Below are 22,024 nucleotides of genomic sequence, written 5' to 3'. Positions count from 1 at the left end.
CTTAGTAAAATTGTGTAATATGAGATTTAAGATAATTTGGGAACTTATAATTACTATATATGACAGTAAATCCACATACAATATTCTTAGTAGATACACGTAACATCAAAGTTATATGAGTTGGGCAATCATTAGTGAAACCAAAATCTTGGTATATTGTATAAAAACCTTACAAGACAATAGACATATGTAAGATGTCACATATATGTGACATTAAAGTACATGGAAAAGCACATGATGAGATTACCAAAAATAATTTATGTCATTTCTAAGATTTTATGACACTAGCATTGTATCAGGTTTTTAGATCACACTTTTTTCAATCTCAATTAGTGAATTTTTCCAAAAATGATTACATGGGTTATATTTGTTGTTATTTAAGATTTGATGAGTAATTCTATCCAATAAAATAGTCAAAAATTATTTTTTATTTACAGTTTAATTTTCAAGTTCTTGTGTATGCAGCAAATATTCAAAATTGCCATGTAAAAATAAAAAAGACCCAGTCACTCATTTCTTGCTGTAGAAAGATTTAATTTTGCACTTAATTAGTATATGACATTATACAAGTTGCATGTTTATATTTTAAATTTAAATGGCAATACATATTTTTAAATGATCTAGGTTTATTAAGATGCTACTTTAATAATTGTTTTGAAACCATACCTTGCACTTGTGTCCTTTTGGATGTTACAATGAAATACATAAATGTTGATGACATGCATTGCAAAATGTATTAAAGAAGAATACATTTACATTTTTTAATAAACTTTTCACACTGCTGTGTGCATTTTCATTATAATTTTGACAGATTCTCACATTAGATTACAGTAACAGTAGAAGCAATTAGTTACTTTCCAGCTTAGCAACCCTGAATGAATAAGTGACCATCTTCACATTTAGTTCATTTACAGTAATATGTCTTAAGTAGCCGACAAACAATTGAGCTGGACTGTGGACACTGAATATACATAGGCTACATGGTCTAACTACCTGAGCAGTGTTTATGGCTTTGTGAAAGCCTGTGGGAAAGAGGACAGTTGACATGTAGCTCAGTGGAGTTTTGATAAGAGAACCTCTGGCTAACTTCTGCACTGTGCAATTACCATAGTTTCCTATGGCATATAAACACTGATCACCCATGTCAATAAAGTGGGAGACTCTAAAAATACTCCCATCCCTCAAAAGCACAATAGAGTTGTTTCTTTGTTTTGTTTTGCTGTAGGTATGACCATGAACAACCTCTCCATTTACAGCAATTCTCTTGTAGTAATTTACCATAGAGTTTGGGGAAACCTCTCTCACTGTGTGGAGGGCAGCTTGATCACTAACAGACATTAATCTTACATTTGGTGGACCAAGGGCAGTTACCTCAGTGAACTTCGCAAACTTCTTGACATGATGCTTTTCGGTTCTCATTTAATTACAGAAATCTGTAACTTCTGCAGGTGCATTTGTTAAAAATTGCTTTGCTAAACGGGGAAAAGCTCGGGAAAACAGAACTCGTTTGCATATTTGTTGTGGTACAGCTTGGCTACTTTTTACTTGTTTCAGGAGGTATCCATTGAAATCTTCAAACATAAAGGCTGAGTGCGCCCACAAAGGACCACAATGCACAACACTTTTGCTCAAATGCAGAAGTGAATGAACATTGAATGTCATGTGCTCTTCCCCATACAGCGACTGCACACCTCCAACAAAGTACACCAATGCCTCATGGGCATGATTTATCTGTTCTGTATTTATTTCAGATCCCAACAGAATTCTTATGCCCTCTATCAGTAATGCCCAATGACAGTGATACTTCTGTGGAAGTATGCCTTTTAGAACTGGCAAGCTATAGTACAGAAGCCAGTGTTGCCACTCATGGGCTTTCCAGAATTTGCGTTCAGTCAGAGATCTTGGAACTCGAGCAACAATACCTGGAGGTTTTATAGACAAGAGGTGTCTGTCCAAGATAGCTGTTTGTGTGCCAATGTACCATGGCTCGGAATAGTTTTTTGAATCGATCCATAAAGTTGCCATTTGTCTGCACACGCCAAGCAACACACAATGCATATAGTCAGGGACCATCCCATTAATTACATCAAACTTTGGTAAATCTACAATGGCAGATGGGCCCTTTATGCCCAATATTGTTGTCCCTTCTCTTTCAGCAATTTGTCCTATCTCTACTGTGGTTTTATGATTTCTGTCACTTGGTTTTTCATCTGCACATGTGTAAACCCTTGACTTTCCTTTTCCTTTCCTCATCTGCACCCCAGGGTGAAGGCAGAGTCCGCAACCATATTCACCATTAAACTACTTAAAATTTTGTAGTAATGGCCTTGCTACTGCATCACACACACAGCACAATGGGTGCACGTTCACGTGTCTCCATGACTGATCACTAGGATGTTGCCACTCAAAGCCAACTTGTGAAAGATTGGCACATTCCTCTACAAATGGTTGGAAGTAGCAGGTCATGTCTGGCTTTTTTGCTCCAAACCATAAAGCACATAAAAGCACATGCTTATCTCTACTCTCAGGGGGTATCTCATTAACACATTACAGTATAGGCCAAATACTAAATTTAGAGGACTGAAAGACTGGTACACCATCACAATTAAATGTAAGGGAGAGGAAATCCTCTTCACTGTTTGATTTCAAGGTCTGATATAAGGTGCCATCACATATATCACTTATTACATGCCTACTACTATCATCAGGACGAAAACAGAGATCGTGCATACCTTGATTCTCAAGAACATCCTTCAGTTGATCCTTTAATGGAATACTGATAAAGAAATGTCCTTCCTGTAAACTGTCTTTTACGGTTATGGACGAGGAACATGACACACATGTAAGTGTTTCTTCTTGTGATTGTGAAGTGCCAAGGTTCTTAGTACATACTCTGCAGTAATGATGGCGTTTTAATTTATCTATAATACCAGCTAATGGTTTCTCCAAAAAATACTTGCTTGCTGGTACTGCATTTGTCCCAGCAGAATGTAACTTTAGAAGTTTCAGCAGGTCTTCCATCAATACACCAGTAGTGTTGTGTCTCAATGCAAAGGAGAAAATAGAGATGCAACTTTGCCCTTCCGTTAGTCCATGAGAGTGGATATCATCACGTATTTCTTGAGGGGCATTTTCCTAAAATTACAGAAAAAGAAGCACCATATTAAAACTTATAAGGTTCTGCTTTACCATAAAGGTAACCTCGTTTTGCTCTACTATACTTAGCACAAAATATTTAATGGAAGCCACAACACATGCAAGAAACAAACAAAAAGAGGAAAGACAGACAGTGTCTGTACGCATCTAAAGCCCTCTTTAGATGCCTCTGTTTTAAATAATTTTAGACCCATTTCCAAGCTGCCATTTTTATAAAAAAAAATTGAAAAAATCGTTTCAACTCAGTTAATCTCCTTTTTGAACAATAATGACATTTTTGAAAAAATTAAATCAGGTTTCAGTTCCCTGCATAGTATTGAGACTGCTCTGATCAAGGTCACCAATGATTTGCTGCGTGCAGCCGACTCAGGAATGTTCTCTATTTTAATTATTCTTGACCTCAGCTCAGCTTTTGACACTGTGGACCATGATTTTTTAATTAGCCGTCTGAAAAACTATGTTGGTATCAGTGATGTGGCCCTGGATTGGTTCGTCTCCTATTTGTCAAATAGGTCATTTTCCGTGATCCTTGGAGAAGCCTCCTCTTCTCATGCTCCTCTATTTTGTGGGGTCCCCCAGGGGTCGATTTTGGGGCCACTGTTATTCAACATATACATGCTTCCCCAAAAAATCATTCAGACTTATAATATTGATTTCCATTTTTATGCAGATTACACCCAGTTGTATGTCCCGTTAAGGCCTGGTTATTCCAATGTCTCTGGCATTCTCTCTTGCCTCACTGAAATAAAGGCCTGGATGTCTAACAACTTCCTGCAGTTAAACGACACAAAATCTGAAATAATTGTATTTACCTCCATCGGAACTAGCAGTGGCTACATAATAAAAACCTCACCACTAGCCTGGGTGTCTTCAGACAACATTCAGAAAGAAGCTCGCACCCTTGGTGTCATTTTTGATTCAGAGCTGTCTTTTGATGCCCAGTTGACAGAAGTAGTGCAGTCCTGTTTTGTCCAGCTGAGACAGCTAACTAAGATTAGAACATGTCTCTCCTCTGCTGACTTATGGGCCTTTCAGACAGACTGCGACAACCGCACTGCTGCGCTGTGAAACCCATTATTTTCAATGGCTTGCGCCGCGCAACAGCAGTTTGTTGTTGCGTCTAGCAAAGCGCAAGCACAGCACAACGCACTGCTCGGCGACCTCGCGCACACGCCGCGGTCAAAGTTCAAAATAGTTGAACTTTTGCGCTGAACTCTGCGGTTTTGCGCTGAGCCCCGCAGCCAGCGCAGTGCAAATTGCTTCCTATCTGAAAGGGCCATTAGAGAAGGTCATCCATGCTTTTATTTCCTCAAGACTCGATTACTGCAATGCTCTGTACTCTGGTATCAGTAAGGGAAGTATTCATAGATTACAGCTCATTCAAAATGCTGCAGCCATATTTTTAACCTGTTAGCCTTCAGCGCCACTTTTGAAAAATCCCCAGAAATTGCATTCTCAACCGAAAACAGATTCAGTTCATTGACGCTTTGTCCTAAAAGCACAAGCATGATCTCATTTGAAAGCTGACACCTGGCACTTTATTGGAAATGTAGAATGAATTATTGTCATAATGAAAAAAAAATTATGAATAGCTTCAAAGTTGTGTAAGTTATTAGAAATGTATTTTTATGAAACATCTTCATGAAAATTAAATTGAAGTTGGCCCGTCAGCACTCTAGAAATGCACTCCAGCTAAAGACACATGTCTGACCATGTTATATTTAAAATTTGAAGGTGATAAGTCTAAAACTCTGTACTTTGTTAAATGTTTTTCAAGATCATCTCAAATGACTTTATGTTGAATTGACTCTAAAATGCAAACTTGTGTTTATTGTCATCTATTAGCATCTATTCAGTCTATTGTCTCTATTGTTTTGTGGTGCAAACGAGCCCCATTCAGTGTCACTCTCTCCTGCTCACATTTACACCTTTCCAGCCGGCTTATGGCCATACATATTATTTTCCTTTGTCTCCATTATAATCGCTAACGACTGGCTAATCACGGTGTTTCACCCCCTAATTTCTTTCATAATCTTCACTTCACATTTGAAACTGTATCAAATGCCTTTCTTAAATAAAGAAATATTTCAGTAAGCATTCCGATTTAGAAAAAAATCATAAAAAATAACAGCTAGATGGCAGGTGCAACTAGAGAGCTAGCTAGCATGTTAGCTTAGCACACCATCAATACACGACAATTTATGAGATTAAAACCATGTGTGTGCTCCAAACTTACTTTATAGTGCAAGTCGAGTGTTTTAAATAATCTTCTATGATCTTATTTGGCTTCAGAAAAGAAAATCAGACAGAATATATATTACTTTATGGTATTCTGCACAATGCTAAAGTCTATAACGATTAGCATTACATTATAAATATAATCTATTATAAAAATACCTGACATGACTCGAAGAACACAGGTAAATCAAATATCATTGCAATCATGTTTATTGTCTTCAAAACATCTTTATCTGCATGTTACAGCGATCTCTGATAGCGTTGTTTATGTGAGTGACGTCCTGGAAGGTCACAGGTTATGGTTCTTCTTCGTGAGTGCACTGTGCACCATATTTGGAAAAATTCTGTGCAAATGGCGCCCTCAGCCTGCTGTATGAATTGAAAACACAGTACATCAGAGTATCCAGCGCTCTTTATGTTTAGATCGACGCATTTGGATATAAATTCAATAAATATTATTCCTGTCTATAGAAATATGATGTAAACCTATGAGAATCTATCAATATTTCTCCAAATCTGCACATTTTTGAGCCAAAAGCCCTGAGGGACGTTGTTTTGTCACGCGTTCTCATGACAACACGGGAGTTTTTTTTTAATGGACGCGGCTGATGCTCATAATTCATATTAAAGGTATCGACTCATTTTTTCAATACATAAATCCTGACACAAATTAAGACATAACTGTCACTATACGTTTCTCAGAATACAATAGTGGTCAAATACTGAAACGTGAGACTTATATCTTTTTAATGATGTATAGTTTGTCAAGGTAATAACATTAAATCTGATAGTAACTTTGAACTATATAAAAAAAAAAACGCTTCAGTGCGTCCTCGCTCTGGTGAAGGCTAACAGGTTAACTGGCACTAAGAGGAGTGACCACATCACACCAATCCTCGCCGCCCTTCACTGGTTACCTGTGAGTATTAGAATTAATTTTAAGAATTTACTACTAGTTTTTAAAGCCCTGAACGGACAGGCTCCTGCATACTCTCTAAATTGATAACTCCCTACAAGCCGGACCGATGCCTGAGATCCTCTGGCAGGGCACTACTAGTGGTTCCAAAGCCTAGTCTTGTCACTAAAGGTGACCGAGCCTTTGCTGTATGGCATTTTTATAAACATTATATTATTGTTGTTATTGTATTTTCTGATTTTATTGTTGATTTTTCATTTACATTTTTAAGTATGGATCATGTTTGTTTCACTGTACAGCACTTTGTAACTTGTTTTTGAAAAGTGATATACAAATAAAGTTATGATTATTATTATTACTATTATTATTATTACTTCCATGAGCTGCAGAGATAATCTGTGCATTTTGTCATAGTATTGTTTGTCTCATGATTATTTAATGTCATATCAAATTATGTAATTAACTTCATAAATGTGTTTACTGTAGTTTTGTCTCACCTGTTCCAATGTGAAAGGTTCTGCTCTCTGCTCTTCTCTTTGGGCATCTTCCTCACTTTCCTAGGAAGGATACAAATCAACAACTTGTTAGATAGATAGATTGACAGAGTGATAGAGAGAGAGAGATACATATAAATAGAGAGAGCATACTGTAGTTTTGTCTCACCTGTGCCAATGTGAAAGGTTCTCCACTCTGCTCTTCTCCTTGGGCATCTTCATCACTTTCCTAGGAAGGACACAAATCAACAACTTGTTAGATAGATAGATAGATAGATAAATAGATAGATAGATAGATAGATAGATAGATAGAGTGAGAAAGAGAGAGCAAGAGAGAGAACACTTTAGTTTTGTCTCACCTGTGCCAATGTGAAATGTTCTCCACTCTGCTCTTCTCCTTGGGCATCTTCATCACTTTCCTAGGAAGGACACAAATCAACAACTTGTTAGATAGATAGATTGACAGAGTGATAGAGAGAGAGAGATACATATAAATAAAGAGAGAGAATACTGTAGTTGTGTCTCACCTGTGCCAATGTGAAAGGTTCTGCACTCTGCTCTTCTCTTTGGGAATCTTCATCACTTTCCTAGGAAGGATACAAATCAACAACTTGTTAGATAGATAGATAGATTGACAGAGAGAGAGAGAGAGAGAGAGAGAGACATATAAATAGAGAGAGAGAGAATACTGTAGTTTTGTCTCACCTGTGCCAATGTGAAATGTTCTCCACTCTGCTCTTCTCCTTGGGCATCTTCCTCACTTTCCTATGAAGGACACAAATCAACAACTTGTTGGATAGATAGATTGACAGAGTGATAGAGAGAGAAAAATACATATAAATAAAGAGAGAGAATACTGTAGTTGTGTCTCACCTGTGCCAATGTGAAAGGTTCTGCACTCTGCTCTTCTCTTTGGGAATCTTCATCACTTTCCTAGGAAGGATACAAATGAACAAATTATTAGATAGACAGGAGTACACGCGCGAGAGATCACTTCCGGGGCTTTCCGGTGCTTGCGCAGACAGAAGCGCCCGCGCCCTCAGAGTACTTGGATCTCACACAAACCGCTCGTTTCGTGTCTTAGGCCATCAATGTGTACTTACATTTATGAGTCATTAAATCATGTTTAATTTTGACTTCTCTGTGCATGCTTTTTGAGGTGGACCCCATAGACCTGCATGATATGACCGACAGACAAGAACGGTTTGACCCAAAAATATCAAAATTGAAAATACTGTGGAAACAAAGACACCTACATCTTGGATGCCCTTGAGGTAAGCTAAAACGTATCAAAAATTTATTTCAAAGTGAACTATCCCTTTAATAACACAGAAATGCGATACAATCACATGGGAATTTCACACATCAAAGTTGTTCACAACAGATATGAGCTGCAAATATATTTAAAATGCAAAGGTAAAATAGTTAGTAATAAGTATCATCGTATAAGCTACATAACTTTTACAATGTAACTATCACTAATAAGATCAAGAGGACATGAACCGGATAACACTTACATGTAGTTGCGCAGTATGTTTTTCGATGTCAGTCAAAGTTCTGTTGATTTTCCTAAAGAAACAGTGGACAGTAACGTTAGGGTAACTAACATTAACTGGGAACGAATCACTGCAACCTTAATGGAGAACTCCGGTCTATTTTTACATTAAGCTAATTTTTTTAAATTTGAAGTGCTGTCAATATAGAGAACAACGACAAAAATCGTGTTGCCTACACCGTGTTATCCTCTTTTTAAAATTTGCACCCTGTTGACTTCAATAGGGCACGTTTAAACCTTCGTTTAGCCTGCTTTAACATCCTTGATGTGTCATTACAAGTGCACAACCATGTGAGTGAGTTTATTTAGAGTGAACACAGTGAATCTGACTGCAGTAGATGTGAAAGATATTAATCAAATTGATGTTAATTCTGCCAGCGAAAATACCTGAAAAACTTCCTGTTTTCGGTCGAAGTCCACAGTAGTCGATTGTCGAGTTCAGGCGCGTTCTCTTGCATTGTGATCGCGCGGGTGAACTCGACAACTGACTACTGTGGATTTCGACTGAAAACAGGAAGTTTTTCAGGTATTTTCGCTGGCAGAATTAACATCAATTTTATTAATACAGGTTTAAACGTGCCCATTGAAGTCAACAGGGTGCACATTTTAAAAAGAGGATAACACGGTGTAGGCAACACCGATTTTTGTCGTTGTTCTCTGTAACGTTACTGACAGCACTCCAAATTTACAAAAAAATGAGCTCAATGTTAAAATTGACCGGAGTTCTCCTTTAACCAGAAGTTACGAGCTGGATTAGGAAACAGGTGTAATTTAGTACAAACCTTTTCTTCCATCTTGTCAAAGTACGTATAGGAACATTTTCTCTCAACCAAACCTTTTCTTTCGTGTTAGTAGTAACGTTGTGCTTTCTTTTCGACATAGTTACCAGTATTAATGTCTATTCGGGTTGCTGGTGAAGTTAGCTAATGTCCTTGTCAACACGATGTGACCATGTTACCGCTAGAAAGTTACCGGAAACTTCAGCTAGCTAACGTTCCCGTTCCTCGAAAATACTTCAGAGCAGTGCGAGGTTGTGGGTAATGCGCATGCGCAGGGCCGCTAGATAGATAGATAGCGATAGAGAGAGATAGAGAGCGAGTACACTGCAGAACACCGTAGAGGGAAAAAGGTAACGTTAGAAGTTTGAAAAAGAAGGCATCTTTTGAATCACGACCGACGAACGGCCAACAGACGACATAGTTTGGTGAATCTAGAGTTAACATTACGATGTAAGCTTCAATGTTTGAGATTAAATTTGAAATACATTTATTTAAGTAACAACCGATTTTTTTAATGGCGAACGTTAACTGGTTTAACATTACATGTTACACTTAGCTAAATTAAGTTAGCTCACAGTCACTTTCAGCTTATAACGTTATTACGTTACCCAAAGTGGTGCATTTTAGCAAGATTAGTTAAGTTAACGTTAATTATCCTTATTTTTAATAATATTTATATGATAATAACACAAGTGTAACGTTGGATGAGTCTTAGATTATAACAGATCCAGTAACGCATTGGCAGAAGGCAAAACATGGCAAAGTTAACATTTTTTTCAATTTCTGCATAAAGATTTTGTCTCCACCATTTTATTTTCATGTCAATATTACAGAACCTTTGTTTTTGATTCTAAGTTTTTTAAACCAGTAAATAGAATGATTATTTATATGTTTACTACATTTGGTTGCACAGCCTTTGGCCAAAATATTCATGTTCAAGAACATCTTGTAGTCAGTAAGTTAACGTTAATGTGCTTTCAGTATTTCTCTAACGTTACTGTCTGTTAATAGGAAACATCGGACCCTTTCTGGTTGGTTGTAGGCTAGAGGCACCTGTCAGGTAGGACTGGGCTAACGTTATATGAAAGAAATTAATATCACAAGAATCATAAAGACATATCACATTATCTGCTCACCTCTATTAAATCACTTAACCAATCAATAACCTAATCTGCAATTTTCAGATTATATTCCTTTGGATATTTCAAATCAAATTTAGAAAGAAATGTGTTTAATATGTGCTTGATATTATCAATTTAGACAACAGAATTGTGTATCACAATATATTCAAAATGGGTCTTAAATTTCATTTTGAGTGGCAATAAAGTCTTAAATATAACTTGCCTAACCCTGCAGATACCTAATAGTAGAAGTGTTTTTTTGTCAGAATACTGATGTTAAATGTTAGCTTAATAACAGTTTCTGTCTGCCAGTCATTTATTGATTGCTAAGCCAAACAATGATTTTTATTTATTTGATAATTTTCGAACACATGGAGAGGAAGTTTGCAGTGGTGCGGTGGAGTGAAGGGGAGGATTTTGGGAAGCTCAGTGACATAAAAACTGATGTCATAAGGGGGTATGATGATTCCAAGATGGACCAGGATGGGAATCCCTTTGCCACCTACTCAGCCGTAATTGAATGGCGCCATGGGAAGAAACAACGAGGAGGCTGGCCTCACTACAGAGGCACTGTCATTTTTGTTAGTGGTAAGTTAAGAGTTACTAACTTACTCTAATTCACACAAACACAAGTACTATGTGGTTTTGACACTGTAAGTGCCACAATCAGTATGTCATCTGACAACTATGTCAAAAATGAACAAAAAAATTTAACTATGTTAAAAATGAGATGAGATAATAACACTTTGACAGTTGAAACCAGGTTGAATAAAGCTTTTTGAATAGTTGTTTATGTCAGGTGTCATGTATACCTTATGCATAACCCCCTGAATATTTGCGTAGAGTATACATAGGATATGCAAGTATACAAGTATATGAGCAATGCATGCAGTGCTTGCACTTATTTTGGAGCACACATCACTAGCTTCAAGTATATTTTCAGTCTTAGTGTTACAAGAGGGTGATTTGGTGTAATCAGCTGTTTGAGTATAACTCTGGTCTATTTGCTTTTGTTTTCTAGCTACTCGTTTTGAGACAATCTGTAAACTGAACTCACTGCTGAAGGAAGAAGAACCTACAGAGCTGACAAAGAGGGCCTCAGTGGCCCCCCAAAAATATGGGGATGATTCAGATTGCTCAACTGATATTGAAACTCAGTCTCAGCAAGCAAAGGTGACGTTAATTTACTTTTAGCTCCTATGCAATGACCATATTTCCCAGTGGTACAATGTACATAGAATGTGTAGGAGTTGGCACTATTGTGTAATAGGCATTACTATCTAGCTAAATATGTAATGATTCTTGATTCTGATTCTCTTGTACATAATAGCTGCTCAACACCAGCAATAGCTGTCTTTTTATTTTGGTTTTGTTTTTTTCTTATCTCTTGACACCCAGAAGTCAAAGGCTCCCAGGAGGACAGACCCTGCAGAAGAGTTTCTTAAGCTATACGGTCAATCACAGCCTTCTTCAGATAATCACAACAGTCCAACTCAGACTGTCGTTGAATTAAAGCAGGAGATCAAGGACCTGAAAGAAGAGAACGCGAAGTTGAAGGAGATTGTTCTTCAAGGTATCATTGATTCATATCAAATATTGAACCATCAGACAAGTAATAAACCTTTCTCTAAATGACTGTAGGCTGAATTGGCTGTATTGTCCTAAAGGAGTGATAATAATAAATTATTTGTTTTTGATGTACTGTGTCTAGATGTGCCAGGACTCCTACTGAGCTTGAGGAATATAATAGATTCGGCTGCACCTCCTAAGAGATCCAGGGTGGAGCCTACCAAAGCATTACCGGCCCTTCCAGGGTCTCCGCAGTCCAGGTCCAGTTCTCCATGTGCCACTTCGCTGTCCCTCCCCAGATCAACGCTGTCCAGTTCCACATCTGTGTCTCCATCCCTGACTGCCTCCCAGTCTTCTAAGGTAATTTGTTTTTAAAGAATAAATAAATACAGCATATAAAATAGATCTACTGCTTGCCAGACTTGCTTTTAATTCAATTCAATTCAAATTTGCTTTATTGGCATGAATGTAACAACAATATTGCCAAAGCGTCCCACAAACCACATAAAAACAATCAACCCCATACATTTAATTAAACAAGTAATTACAGTGTTGAAGACTGAAAATTGACTGTTTAATGTTATTTTTTAGTATTATTTTTCTTTATTAATTTTCTTTATAATTTCATAATGTATTTTGTGAAGTCAGACTATGTTTGTACATGTGTGCTGAGCAGAGAGCTAGTAGAGTTATGGTAAAGTTATATTTTGCTTAGAGGTATGCAATGTTCACTTAGCGGAGATGTTCCAATGATGATGATACTTCAAATTCGTACAGTTCGTATGTTCTTTGCAAGGAGAATGAATGTTTCAACTGATGCAAATGTACCATTTGTATAACACTAATGTATACACCACTAATGTATACACTGAAGAAATAGTTTCTTAATGTGGATAGTAGATTGACCATGTGCATTAGGTAGACATTCCATCTTTAAACATAAGCAATATGTTTTTCTACCTTACAAGGAAGTTGTACGTCTCTCTGTGATGTATATAAGCTGAATCGTACTGTACCAACTCAGAGAAGCATTAAGGCATGATGAGGGGGTGAGAGGAAGGAGGAAACAGAGATTATGGGGTAAGGAAGGAGAAACCCAGAAACCATTTACATCTAGCATGATGAGGTGAGAAGATAGATAATGGGGAATAGAGAAATCTAGAATGAAGACCTTCTCTCATGTAGCCTTATTCTTATATGCCTGTGTTTCTCTCTGTCTGACACATGACACATGTTCAAATAATAAATCTCTTGGCAAAATATCAGGTGTAGCTTCCGTGATTCAACAAATATGGGGGAAGCACGATTTTTAGAATCTACAGTTGGCGTCACTAACGAACAGGATCGCATCTTCAGGCATTTGTCTCAGTCATTCCAGGTAAGACTTTTTCTATTCTAAAAAAGTTTAAGTCTGCCTGATGATTTGAGACATTGACTGAGACTGCTTAAAAGAACTGTGTTATTTAAAGTACCAGATGTGTAGCCAAAGAATATATGTGTCAGACATAAATTAAAACAATTAAAATTAAGAAAAAATGGAATTAAATTAAGTAATTCAATTTAATTTGACTTATTAAAGTTTATCTGAAAAGTAAACCTCTAGAACTATTTGATATGCTGGGATGGAGATGGATCTTTTTTTAGAAAAAAGGCCATTTAGTCATTTGGGAGAATTAGCTATAAGACGGTTAAGCTAGAAAAGTTGCTTGATTACGACTGTTCACGTGGTTGGGCTGTGGCGGGACTGTTTAAAACGATGGCAGATCCCTAAAACATATCCAACACACTTGAAGATTCGATCTCAGAAGGAGACGAGGAAAGTGTGACAAGCGATACTTGATTGACAGAAGCGGTTAAGTGTGGCGATACTGTAAAAACGATGGCAGATTCTAAAACATTGTAACACGCTGAAGTAATACAAGTATTAAAGGAGCCCTTTGTAACTAGCTAGGATCGCGGGCATTCTTATTTTGACCGTAAAGCTGTTCAAATATTTGAGGTTACTGATCTGAGTTAAACTTAAAGAAAAAGAAAATTCAAAGAAATTAATCTGAGATAAAAATAAAAAATAAAGAAGGAAAAAGAAACTGATTTGAGTTAAACTGAAAAGGAAGGAAAAAGATAACTGAGTGAGAAGGGAGTAGCAGCCCCTTCCTTTGGAATCTATACCCTCCTTTATACACAGACACACAGAGATATAAATAGAAAGCCTGTTGCTTCTCTAGTATACACCGAGAGTGGTAAAATGACCGAAAGTAATTGTATAGCAAAACATTATCTTCGGGGTATTTGAGAGAAGAACAGAAACAAGCTAAGCTTTTGAACAGAAATTTCTGGTGTTAATGTGGGTTTAAAAGTAAATAATTGTTTAACGTTACATTTTTTTAGTTTTTGTCTGAAAAGAACAAGAGATAAAAAATAAGATCATAAGATTAAAGTTAAGGATTTACTTTGAGGAAAGATCTATGATAATAGTTGTATAGTTAATTGACAAGTACAAGCTGATGAAAAATTATAGATAATGACTCCAAAAGAATGTGAGTTGGAAAATATATAAGGAAAATTAAAAATATAATGAAGATGTTTATTTGAAACACATGTAATTTCTGACAAAGTCAGAGTAAAAAGTGAGAAGAATGAAATTATAAAAGTTATGAAAATGCAGAATTACTCTGAGGCATTCTGGACTTTCTCTCAGAGTCTTTCTCTCATTCAAAGTCAGTTACATTCTGATATTTGAGCCTGTGGCATAAGTAACAAGCTATTCAAAGTACAGCACAGTGTCTCAGTTGGAGATTATAGACACAGAGATTTTAAAATAAATGATACATTTAATTGGGAGTTAAATGTTTTAAGAAATGATAATCTACCTTGAATGATAGAGGTGAGAATTTTTATTTGTTTATCCCATGACCAGTAACTTCTTTGTCTTCACCATGTACAGGACGGATGATACCGGTTATTGATGTAACAGAACATTACACTTAATGGACGGTTGTAATAACTAGATTCACTGAGTATAAACTCAGCATTGATATGTTGATGTTTGAAGATGTCTAATGGATTTTGGTGATTAAATACTGTCATTAATTTGTCTCCATATGTTTACACTATTAGGCATTCCAAATGGCTCTGATGGCTCTTGAATGAACTTTCCTGAGCTCCAGAACATACCTGTTAAAATTTCCTAATGGGAAAGAGCAGTTACAGTGAGCATGAGGTGATTTCTCAAAGACGGGCAAGATTCTCTAATGGCCAACGGAGGACTTCCTAGGCAGGGTGTCACCGCCACTGGGCACCTACCCTGAAGGGGGGTGTTTATGTGAGATGGGTATGGTTGAGCAGATGTTTGTTAGGCCAACAGCATCATTGAGGGTTACAGCAGTCTGCCCAAAAATGTGAGCTCTCCAATGCCTGATCACCAGAAACCGCATTCCTTGGATGTGACAAGTGTCTTAATAACTTGATATAACTATGCCAGGGGGAACACCCTGAGGAAAGGAGATGATTATTTACAAAAGAGCTGATGGGAAAGAGTTTTCAAGAACTAGCTGAGACCATGAGGGTGATTGTCATTAATTCTGTGGAGATTAAAACAAACATTGTTAATTTATTTTATAAATATAATGTTAGTTGCCTAATGGACAATATTGTCTAAAGTATTAGATCCTGAATCATATGTGAATTATTATGTCTACCATAGTTTTCACTTTTGCAGATCATTATACATGGCATTTGGACAATTATAAGACATGGTGTTGTTAAGGATGAAGATTGTTTTTGCTAACTTAAGAGAAGTCTGGATAACAGGGGATAAATAAATTCATTATTTAAATTAAAGATAACTTTAGAAATGCTCCTTTGATGAACAAATTGATAAAACCGAGAATGGGACATAAGGAGTAAAATAGGAGATTTTACACATGCTACACTACTTACAAAACACAACCTCACAAACAATGAACACTCGCTTACTGATTTACAACCCCAAGGGATAGGATCCTTAAACATCATTGTTTATTTTGGTTGTTGTTTTAGCCGGGAACTTGAGGAGTACTTAACGAGTCAAGGCACCGGCAGAAGATTTATTAGTTTTTTATTTTCTTAGATGATTGGGGTCAATTTTAGATGCTTACACATAGACGTTAAAGACACATAGTATACGGGGACATAACATGGGTTGGGGTTATTTGTTTGTTTTGTTTTTCCTTTGTGTTTTTCGTTATGTGTTTTCCTTTTGTTTCCATTGTATCTTTATTTTGTTTATTTTGTTTTTCTATCGTATCTTTCTTTGGTCTGCTTTTCCTTTTCCTCACTATCGCTTCATTAGGTGGCCACTGGTGGAGTGAAGGTGTGGAACTGACTGTCGTAGTTCCAGTGGAGGGAATGAAGACTGAAAATTGACTGTTTAATGTTATTTTTTAGTATTATTTTTCTTTATTAATTTTCTTTATAATTTCATAATGTATTTTGTGAAGTCAGACTATGTTTGTACATGTGTGCTGAGCAGAGAGCTAGTAGAGTTATGGTAAAGTTATATTTTGCTTAGAGGTATGCAATGTTCACTTAGCGGAGATGTTCCAATGATGATGATACTTCAAATTCGTACAGTTCGTATGTTCTTTGCAAGGAGAATGAATGTTTCAACTGATGCAAATGTACCATTTGTATAACACTAATGTATACACCACTAATGTATACACTGAAGAAATAGTTTCTTAATGTAGATAGTAGATTGACCATGTGCATTAGGTAGACATTCCATCTTTAAACATAAGCAATATGTTTTTCTACCTTACAAGGAAGTTGTACGTCTCTCTGTGATGTATATAAGCTGAATCGTACTGTCACGGTGTCTGGTTATGTTTCCCCGGGTGTCCACTAGATGTCCTTCTTTCCCCCGGTGTCATGCACTAGAACTCCATTTCCCACAATTCTGTCTGTGTAATCGCACCCAGGTGTCTGCTGTTGTAATCACCAGCTGTCTCTCGTTTTCCCCTTGTCATTCATGTATTTAATGCCCTGTTTGTCTCTTGTTCTGTGTGTATCAATGTTTTTACGTCACACCGCGTTTGTGTCCCGAGTTTATCCTGTTCCTAGTCTGTTTGTTGTTTTGTCTAGTGATGGGCAGATCGAGGCTTCGTGAAGCAATGAAACAGTTGAACCAAATGGTTCATATTGTTTCGAGGCTTCGAATCAATCCGACACCCGTCTCCACGGTGACACCTAGTGGTCACTTGCAGGTGTTGATCCTGAAACAACCTTGACGAGCCATTAAAAAAAATGTGTTGTTTTTTTATTATTGTATTTTTCTAATATGTGAAGCTTGTAACCTAGGCTCCTCACTGTGCATAATGTTATTTTGGTCCTGCAAAATTAATATTAATAAAATAAATCAAGCCACAATGTCTCACTTTTTTAGATATTTTTATTCAAAAATATTAATTTCTCTGCTGTGGAAGGACTTAGCCTACTTCTTTTTTTACAGATAATTTCTCCAGCCTTTGAAAAAATCCTCACAAGAGACACTTGTTGCTGGTATGCAAAGACATTTTTTAGCCATGACATACAAATGAGGAAAGATTACTGCTCTCTCTTTCCAGTAAGTTAGTGGATCATGAGTTCTGGGCAAATACGCATCGTTGATGTATTTTTTCACTTCCACTGTGGCATCAGCTCCTCAAATGGCGCATCATGGATGATGTATTGTTGCAGTAGGCAAGCTGCCGATCACAATACACACATCTCACTTTATTTGGGGTTTCTAAATGGAAATGCTCCCACACCACAGATGTACGGCATCTCTTCTGGGGAGCCTCCATTTTATCTATCTATCCAAATCTATCTAGATATGTATCTCTAATCTATCTATGTAATTAGATATATCTATCTACAATCTATCTATGTATTTAGATATATAATATGTATCTACAATCTATCTATGTATTTAGATATATAATATGTATCTACAATCTATCTATGTATTTAGATATATAATATGTATCTATAATCTATCTATGTATTTATATAGGCTATGTAGCCTATCTTTAATCTATCTATATATGTATCTATCTATCTATTAATCTAGCTGTCTATATTTATATCTATGTATCTATTAATGTGTCACTATATGTATACTCTGTGCCTCTAGCCTATCAGTCAATGTGTTGTGTAATTTTAAATGTAAGCCTAAATATAACTAAACAAATCGCACTATAAATGTCACTATATCACCAAAAATCCGCTATCTCAAAATCAAACTACTCTCACAAAAACCCACGAGGTCAATATGCGTTAATTTCACTTTTATACAGATGTGCGCTTGTGTGGTCTGTTCCCGACCCTGTCAATCAAACGCTGATTCGGCGGATCACACCTGATGAAACACTTAGTGAAACACTTCTAGGCTTCGTTTGGCCATAGTCACGTGACATGGGTGTTTTGAATCACGCTTCGGATCAGTGTTTCGAATCATCTGCGCTTCGGGATCTCGCAAAGCTTCGGAATGACTGTTTCGCGTCAGCCATCCCTAGTTTTGTCTTCTGCTCTTTTGGATTCTGACCCTTGCCTGCCCTGACCACGTTTTTGGATATTCCTTATATAATAAAGCCTCGTCTTTTGCATCTTGGATCCAGTCTGCTTTTTCCACCAGCGGTCGTGACAGATTGATACACCAGAAATGGATCCAGCAGGACGAGGTGTCACGTCCTCTCTCCCCATTTCTCTAAAGGAGAGGAGGGAGAGACTGCAGAAGCTGTTGGCCTTGAAGCAGAATGGCCAAGAGATAAGTGGGTTTGCTCAGACTTTTTTAGAAAGTTCACGTAATTTAAAATACGACGATGCAACCCTGAAAGACTGTTTGAACCGTTGTTTGGACGACCCATTGCCCCGGTGGGAGATGAGGGGGCTGGAGATATAGAATTTTCAGAGATTCACTATGTATCTCCACTTTCGGGTGCAATGGGATACACCAGCCTCACCTGCACCATTGCTGCCCAGCTCAGAGAAAGCTTCATCGCTGCCCAGCTCAGAGAAAGCTTCATCGCTGCCCAGCTCAGAGAAAGCTTCATCGCTGCCCAGCTCAGAGAAAGCTTCATCGCTGCCCAGCTCAGAGAAAGCTTCATCGCTGCCCAGCTCAGAGAAAGCCCAGCTCAGAGAAAGCTTCATCGCTGCCCAGCTCAGAGAAAGCTTCATCGCTGCCCAGCCCAGAGAAATCTCCATCGCTGCCCAGCCCAGACACCGCTCAAACCCCAGAGCCCAGCTCAGAGTCTGCACCTCACCGCCGTAGGCGACGGAGGAGGAGGAAGACCCCCGATTCCCCCAATGTCCCGGAATCCGCTGCTGCTGCGGAGGAGGAAGCTGTCCCTGAGGCTGCTGCTGCTGCGGAGGAGGAAGCTGTCCCTGAGGCCGCTGCTGCTGCGGAGGAGGAGGCTGTCCCTGAGGCCGCTGCTGCTGCGGAGGAGGAAGCTGTCCCTGAGGCTGCTGCTGCGGAGGAGGAGGAAGCTGTCCCTGAGGCTGCTGCTGCTGCGGAGGAGGAAGCTGTCCCTGAGGCTGCTGCGGCGGAGGAAGCTGTCCCTGAGGCTGCTGCTGCAGCGGAGGGGGGGGCTGTCCCTGAGGCCGCGGCTGCTGCAGAGGAGGAAGCTGTCCCGGAGGCCGCTGCTGCTGCCACTGCGGGGGAGGTTGTTCTAGAGACCGTCGACGTCTTGGTCTTCACCCTGGTCGTCTCCGCCGTGGCGCCCGAGTGGTCGTCTTCACCCTGGTCGTCTCCGCCGTGGCCGCCCGAGTGGTCGTCTTCACCCTGGTCGTCTCCGCCGTGGCCGCCCGAGTGGTCGTCTTCACCCTGGTCGTCTCCGCCGTGGCCGCCCGAGTGGTCGTCTTCACCCTGGTCGTCTCCGCCGTGGCCGCCCGAGTGGTCGTCTTCACCCTGGTCGTCTCCGCCGTGGCCGCCCGAGTGGTCGTCGCCCGAGGGGTCTTCAACGCCGTGGCCACCCGATGGACTGTCTGCTTCGCCCTGGCCGCCCGATGGACTGTCTGTTTCGCCCTGGCCGCCGCTTAAGCCATTCTCCCTTGTTCCTCTTCCCCTCCATGGACCTGGCCCCCCATCCCACCCCCTGATCCTCCACCTTTCCTCCTCCCGCCTGGACTCTTGTTTTGTGTGTTTCTTGTGGTCTTGGAGCGTCTGGTAGCCGCTCCGTAGAGGGGAGGTCATGTCACGGTGTCTGGTTATGTTTCCCCGGGTGTCCACTAGATGTCCTTCTTTCCCCCGGTGTCATGCACTAGAACTCCATTTCCCACAATTCTGTCTGTGTAATCGCACCCAGGTGTCTGCTGTTGTAATCACCAGCTGTCTCTCGTTTTTCCCTTGTCATTCATGTATTTAATGCCCTGTTTGTCTCTTGTTCTGTGTGTATCAATGTTTTACGTCACACCGCGTTTGTGTCCCGAGTTTATCCTGTTCCTAGTCTGTTTGTTGTTTTGTCTTCTGCTCTTTTGGATTCTGACCCTTGCCTGCCCTGACCACGTTTTTGGATATTCCTTATATAATAAAGCCTCGTCTTTTGCATCTTGGATCCAGTCTGCTTTTTCCACCAGCGGTCGTGACACGTACTGTACCAACTCAGAGAAGCATTAAGGCATGATGAGGGGGTGAGAGGAAGGAGGAAACAGAGATTATGGGGTAAGGAAGGAGAAACCCAGAAACCATTTACATCTAGCATGATGAGGTGAGAAGATAGATAATGGGGAATAGAGAAATCTAGAATGAAGACCTTCTCTCATGTAGCCTTATTCTTATATGCCTGTGTCTCTCTCTGTCTGACACATGACACATGTTCAAATAATAAATCTCTTGGCAAAATATCAGGTGTAGCTTCCGTGATTCAACAAATATGGGGGAAGCACGATTTTTAGAATCTACAAGTGTAAAGTAATGAGTATGGCAGATCTAATGTGCTTATATGTCTAAAGTCTGTTGGGCTGAAGAAGTCAGACATATTGGTATTTTAAACTTTAATGCTCACCTTGTGTCCAGGTTGAGATCCATCCTGGGACCGGAGTCATGGTTGAGAAACTGGCGTGGGCCTATGCCATCAATGCCAATTCGGCAACAGTCTTTGTGAGGCATCTGCTCACCGCAGTCTTTCCAGTGGAAATACTGCTGGTGAGCAATCTTCGGGGCAACAAACGAGGCGGAGGAGAGGCTCGTCAACCGTTAGACAAAAATAAATTGGATGCCATTTACAGTATGTTTTCTTCTTTTTTAATGGGTGTTTGACCAATAGTCTCTGCTTTTGTGTGTTTGATTCCAGCCTACTGTAATAATTTTTACATTGTTTTTTTGTTCATGTTTAGGTGCAACTCTTGAGAAGTGGCCAGGGACCCAGCTTTCCAGCATTGGAAGTACGATCAATGCCAAGATTACAGAACTCCGGTCAAAAAGTAAAAATGCTCCACATTAAACTGTTTTGTTTGCTCTGAGTTTCACACAGGTGTGTCACATAGTCCTTGGCCCTGGGGCAAAACAGGTTCTGACTACTGTCTACTATCCGTCCTTCGGATGAGACGTTAAACCGAGGTCCTGACTCTCCGTGGTCATTAAAAATCCCAGGATGTCTTTTGAAAGAGTAGGGGTGTAACCCCGGCATCCTGGCCAAATTTGCCCAGTGGCCTCTGTCCATCATGGCCTCCTAATCATCCTCCTATATATACTAATTGGCTTCATCACTGTCTCCTCTCCACCAGTAAGCTGGTGTGTGGTGGGCGTTCTGGCGCAATATGGCTGCCGTCGCATCATCCAGGTGGATACTGCACATTGGTGGTGGTTGAGGAGATTCCCCCCTTCCATATGTGAAGCGCTTTGAGTGTCCAGAAAGGCGCTATATAAATGTAATGAATTATTATTATTATTATTATTACTAAAAGTTTACTGCTTATAGTGCCTGTTTATTCTGAGGTATCCAGTGTGCAGAAGAACAAAACTGCCATATATGTAAGCCATTAAGGCATTTTAAGTTTACATTCTAAAATGTTTTTGTTTGTGTACTTTGCAATTTCAAAATCGAGTATACTCAAAATATCTAAGTAAACAGTAGTAGGCAGTATTAGCATTATGTTCAGAGCGATTGATTGCACTTAAGCCCCATGCCTCGTTCCTTGAATGTGATACACCTGTTTGTATTGACAATGTTTAGTTGTTG

The 22,024-nt window shown here is 39.1% G+C and overlaps 2 protein-coding genes across 8 annotated transcripts; one reads left to right on the top strand and one right to left on the bottom strand.

The window, feature by feature from the left end:
* Positions 1–2,063: 2,063 nt before the first annotated feature.
* On the bottom strand, positions 2,064–21,065 carry LOC307002435 (uncharacterized protein). Of its 7 annotated transcripts, XM_079620037.1 has the most exons (9): positions 20,849–21,065; positions 8,322–8,373; positions 7,678–7,737; positions 7,510–7,569; positions 7,332–7,391; positions 7,164–7,223; positions 6,974–7,033; positions 6,808–6,867; positions 2,064–3,135 (listed from the first exon to the last, which is right to left on the bottom strand). In XM_079620037.1, exons 1-9 carry the CDS (start codon positions 20,950–20,952, stop codon positions 2,548–2,550), a joined length of 1,104 nt encoding a protein of 367 aa, XP_079476163.1. In that variant the 5' UTR covers positions 20,953–21,065; the 3' UTR covers positions 2,064–2,547. The 7 variants fall into 7 exon arrangements, with proteins under 7 accessions (XP_079476163.1, XP_079476165.1, XP_079476164.1 ...); XM_079620039.1 differs by lacking the exon at positions 6,974–7,033; XM_079620038.1 differs by lacking the exon at positions 7,332–7,391.
* LOC307002437 (uncharacterized protein) lies at positions 10,374–14,171 on the top strand. Its single transcript, XM_079620045.1, has 5 exons — positions 10,374–10,847; positions 11,281–11,432; positions 11,658–11,832; positions 11,971–12,188; positions 12,797–14,171. The coding sequence occupies exons 1-5, from the start codon at positions 10,598–10,600 to the stop codon at positions 12,830–12,832; spliced, it is 831 nt and encodes a 276-aa protein (XP_079476171.1). The 5' UTR covers positions 10,374–10,597; the 3' UTR covers positions 12,833–14,171.
* Positions 21,066–22,024: the final 959 nt, after the last annotated feature.

Source organism: Phoxinus phoxinus (genome assembly GCF_949152265.1).
Source record: "Phoxinus phoxinus genome assembly, chromosome: 8".
In the NCBI taxonomy this organism is placed as follows: Eukaryota; Metazoa; Chordata; class Actinopteri; order Cypriniformes; family Leuciscidae; genus Phoxinus; species Phoxinus phoxinus.
Note: the sequence above shows the minus strand (reverse complement) of the source record. Positions and strands in the feature narration are given on the sequence as shown.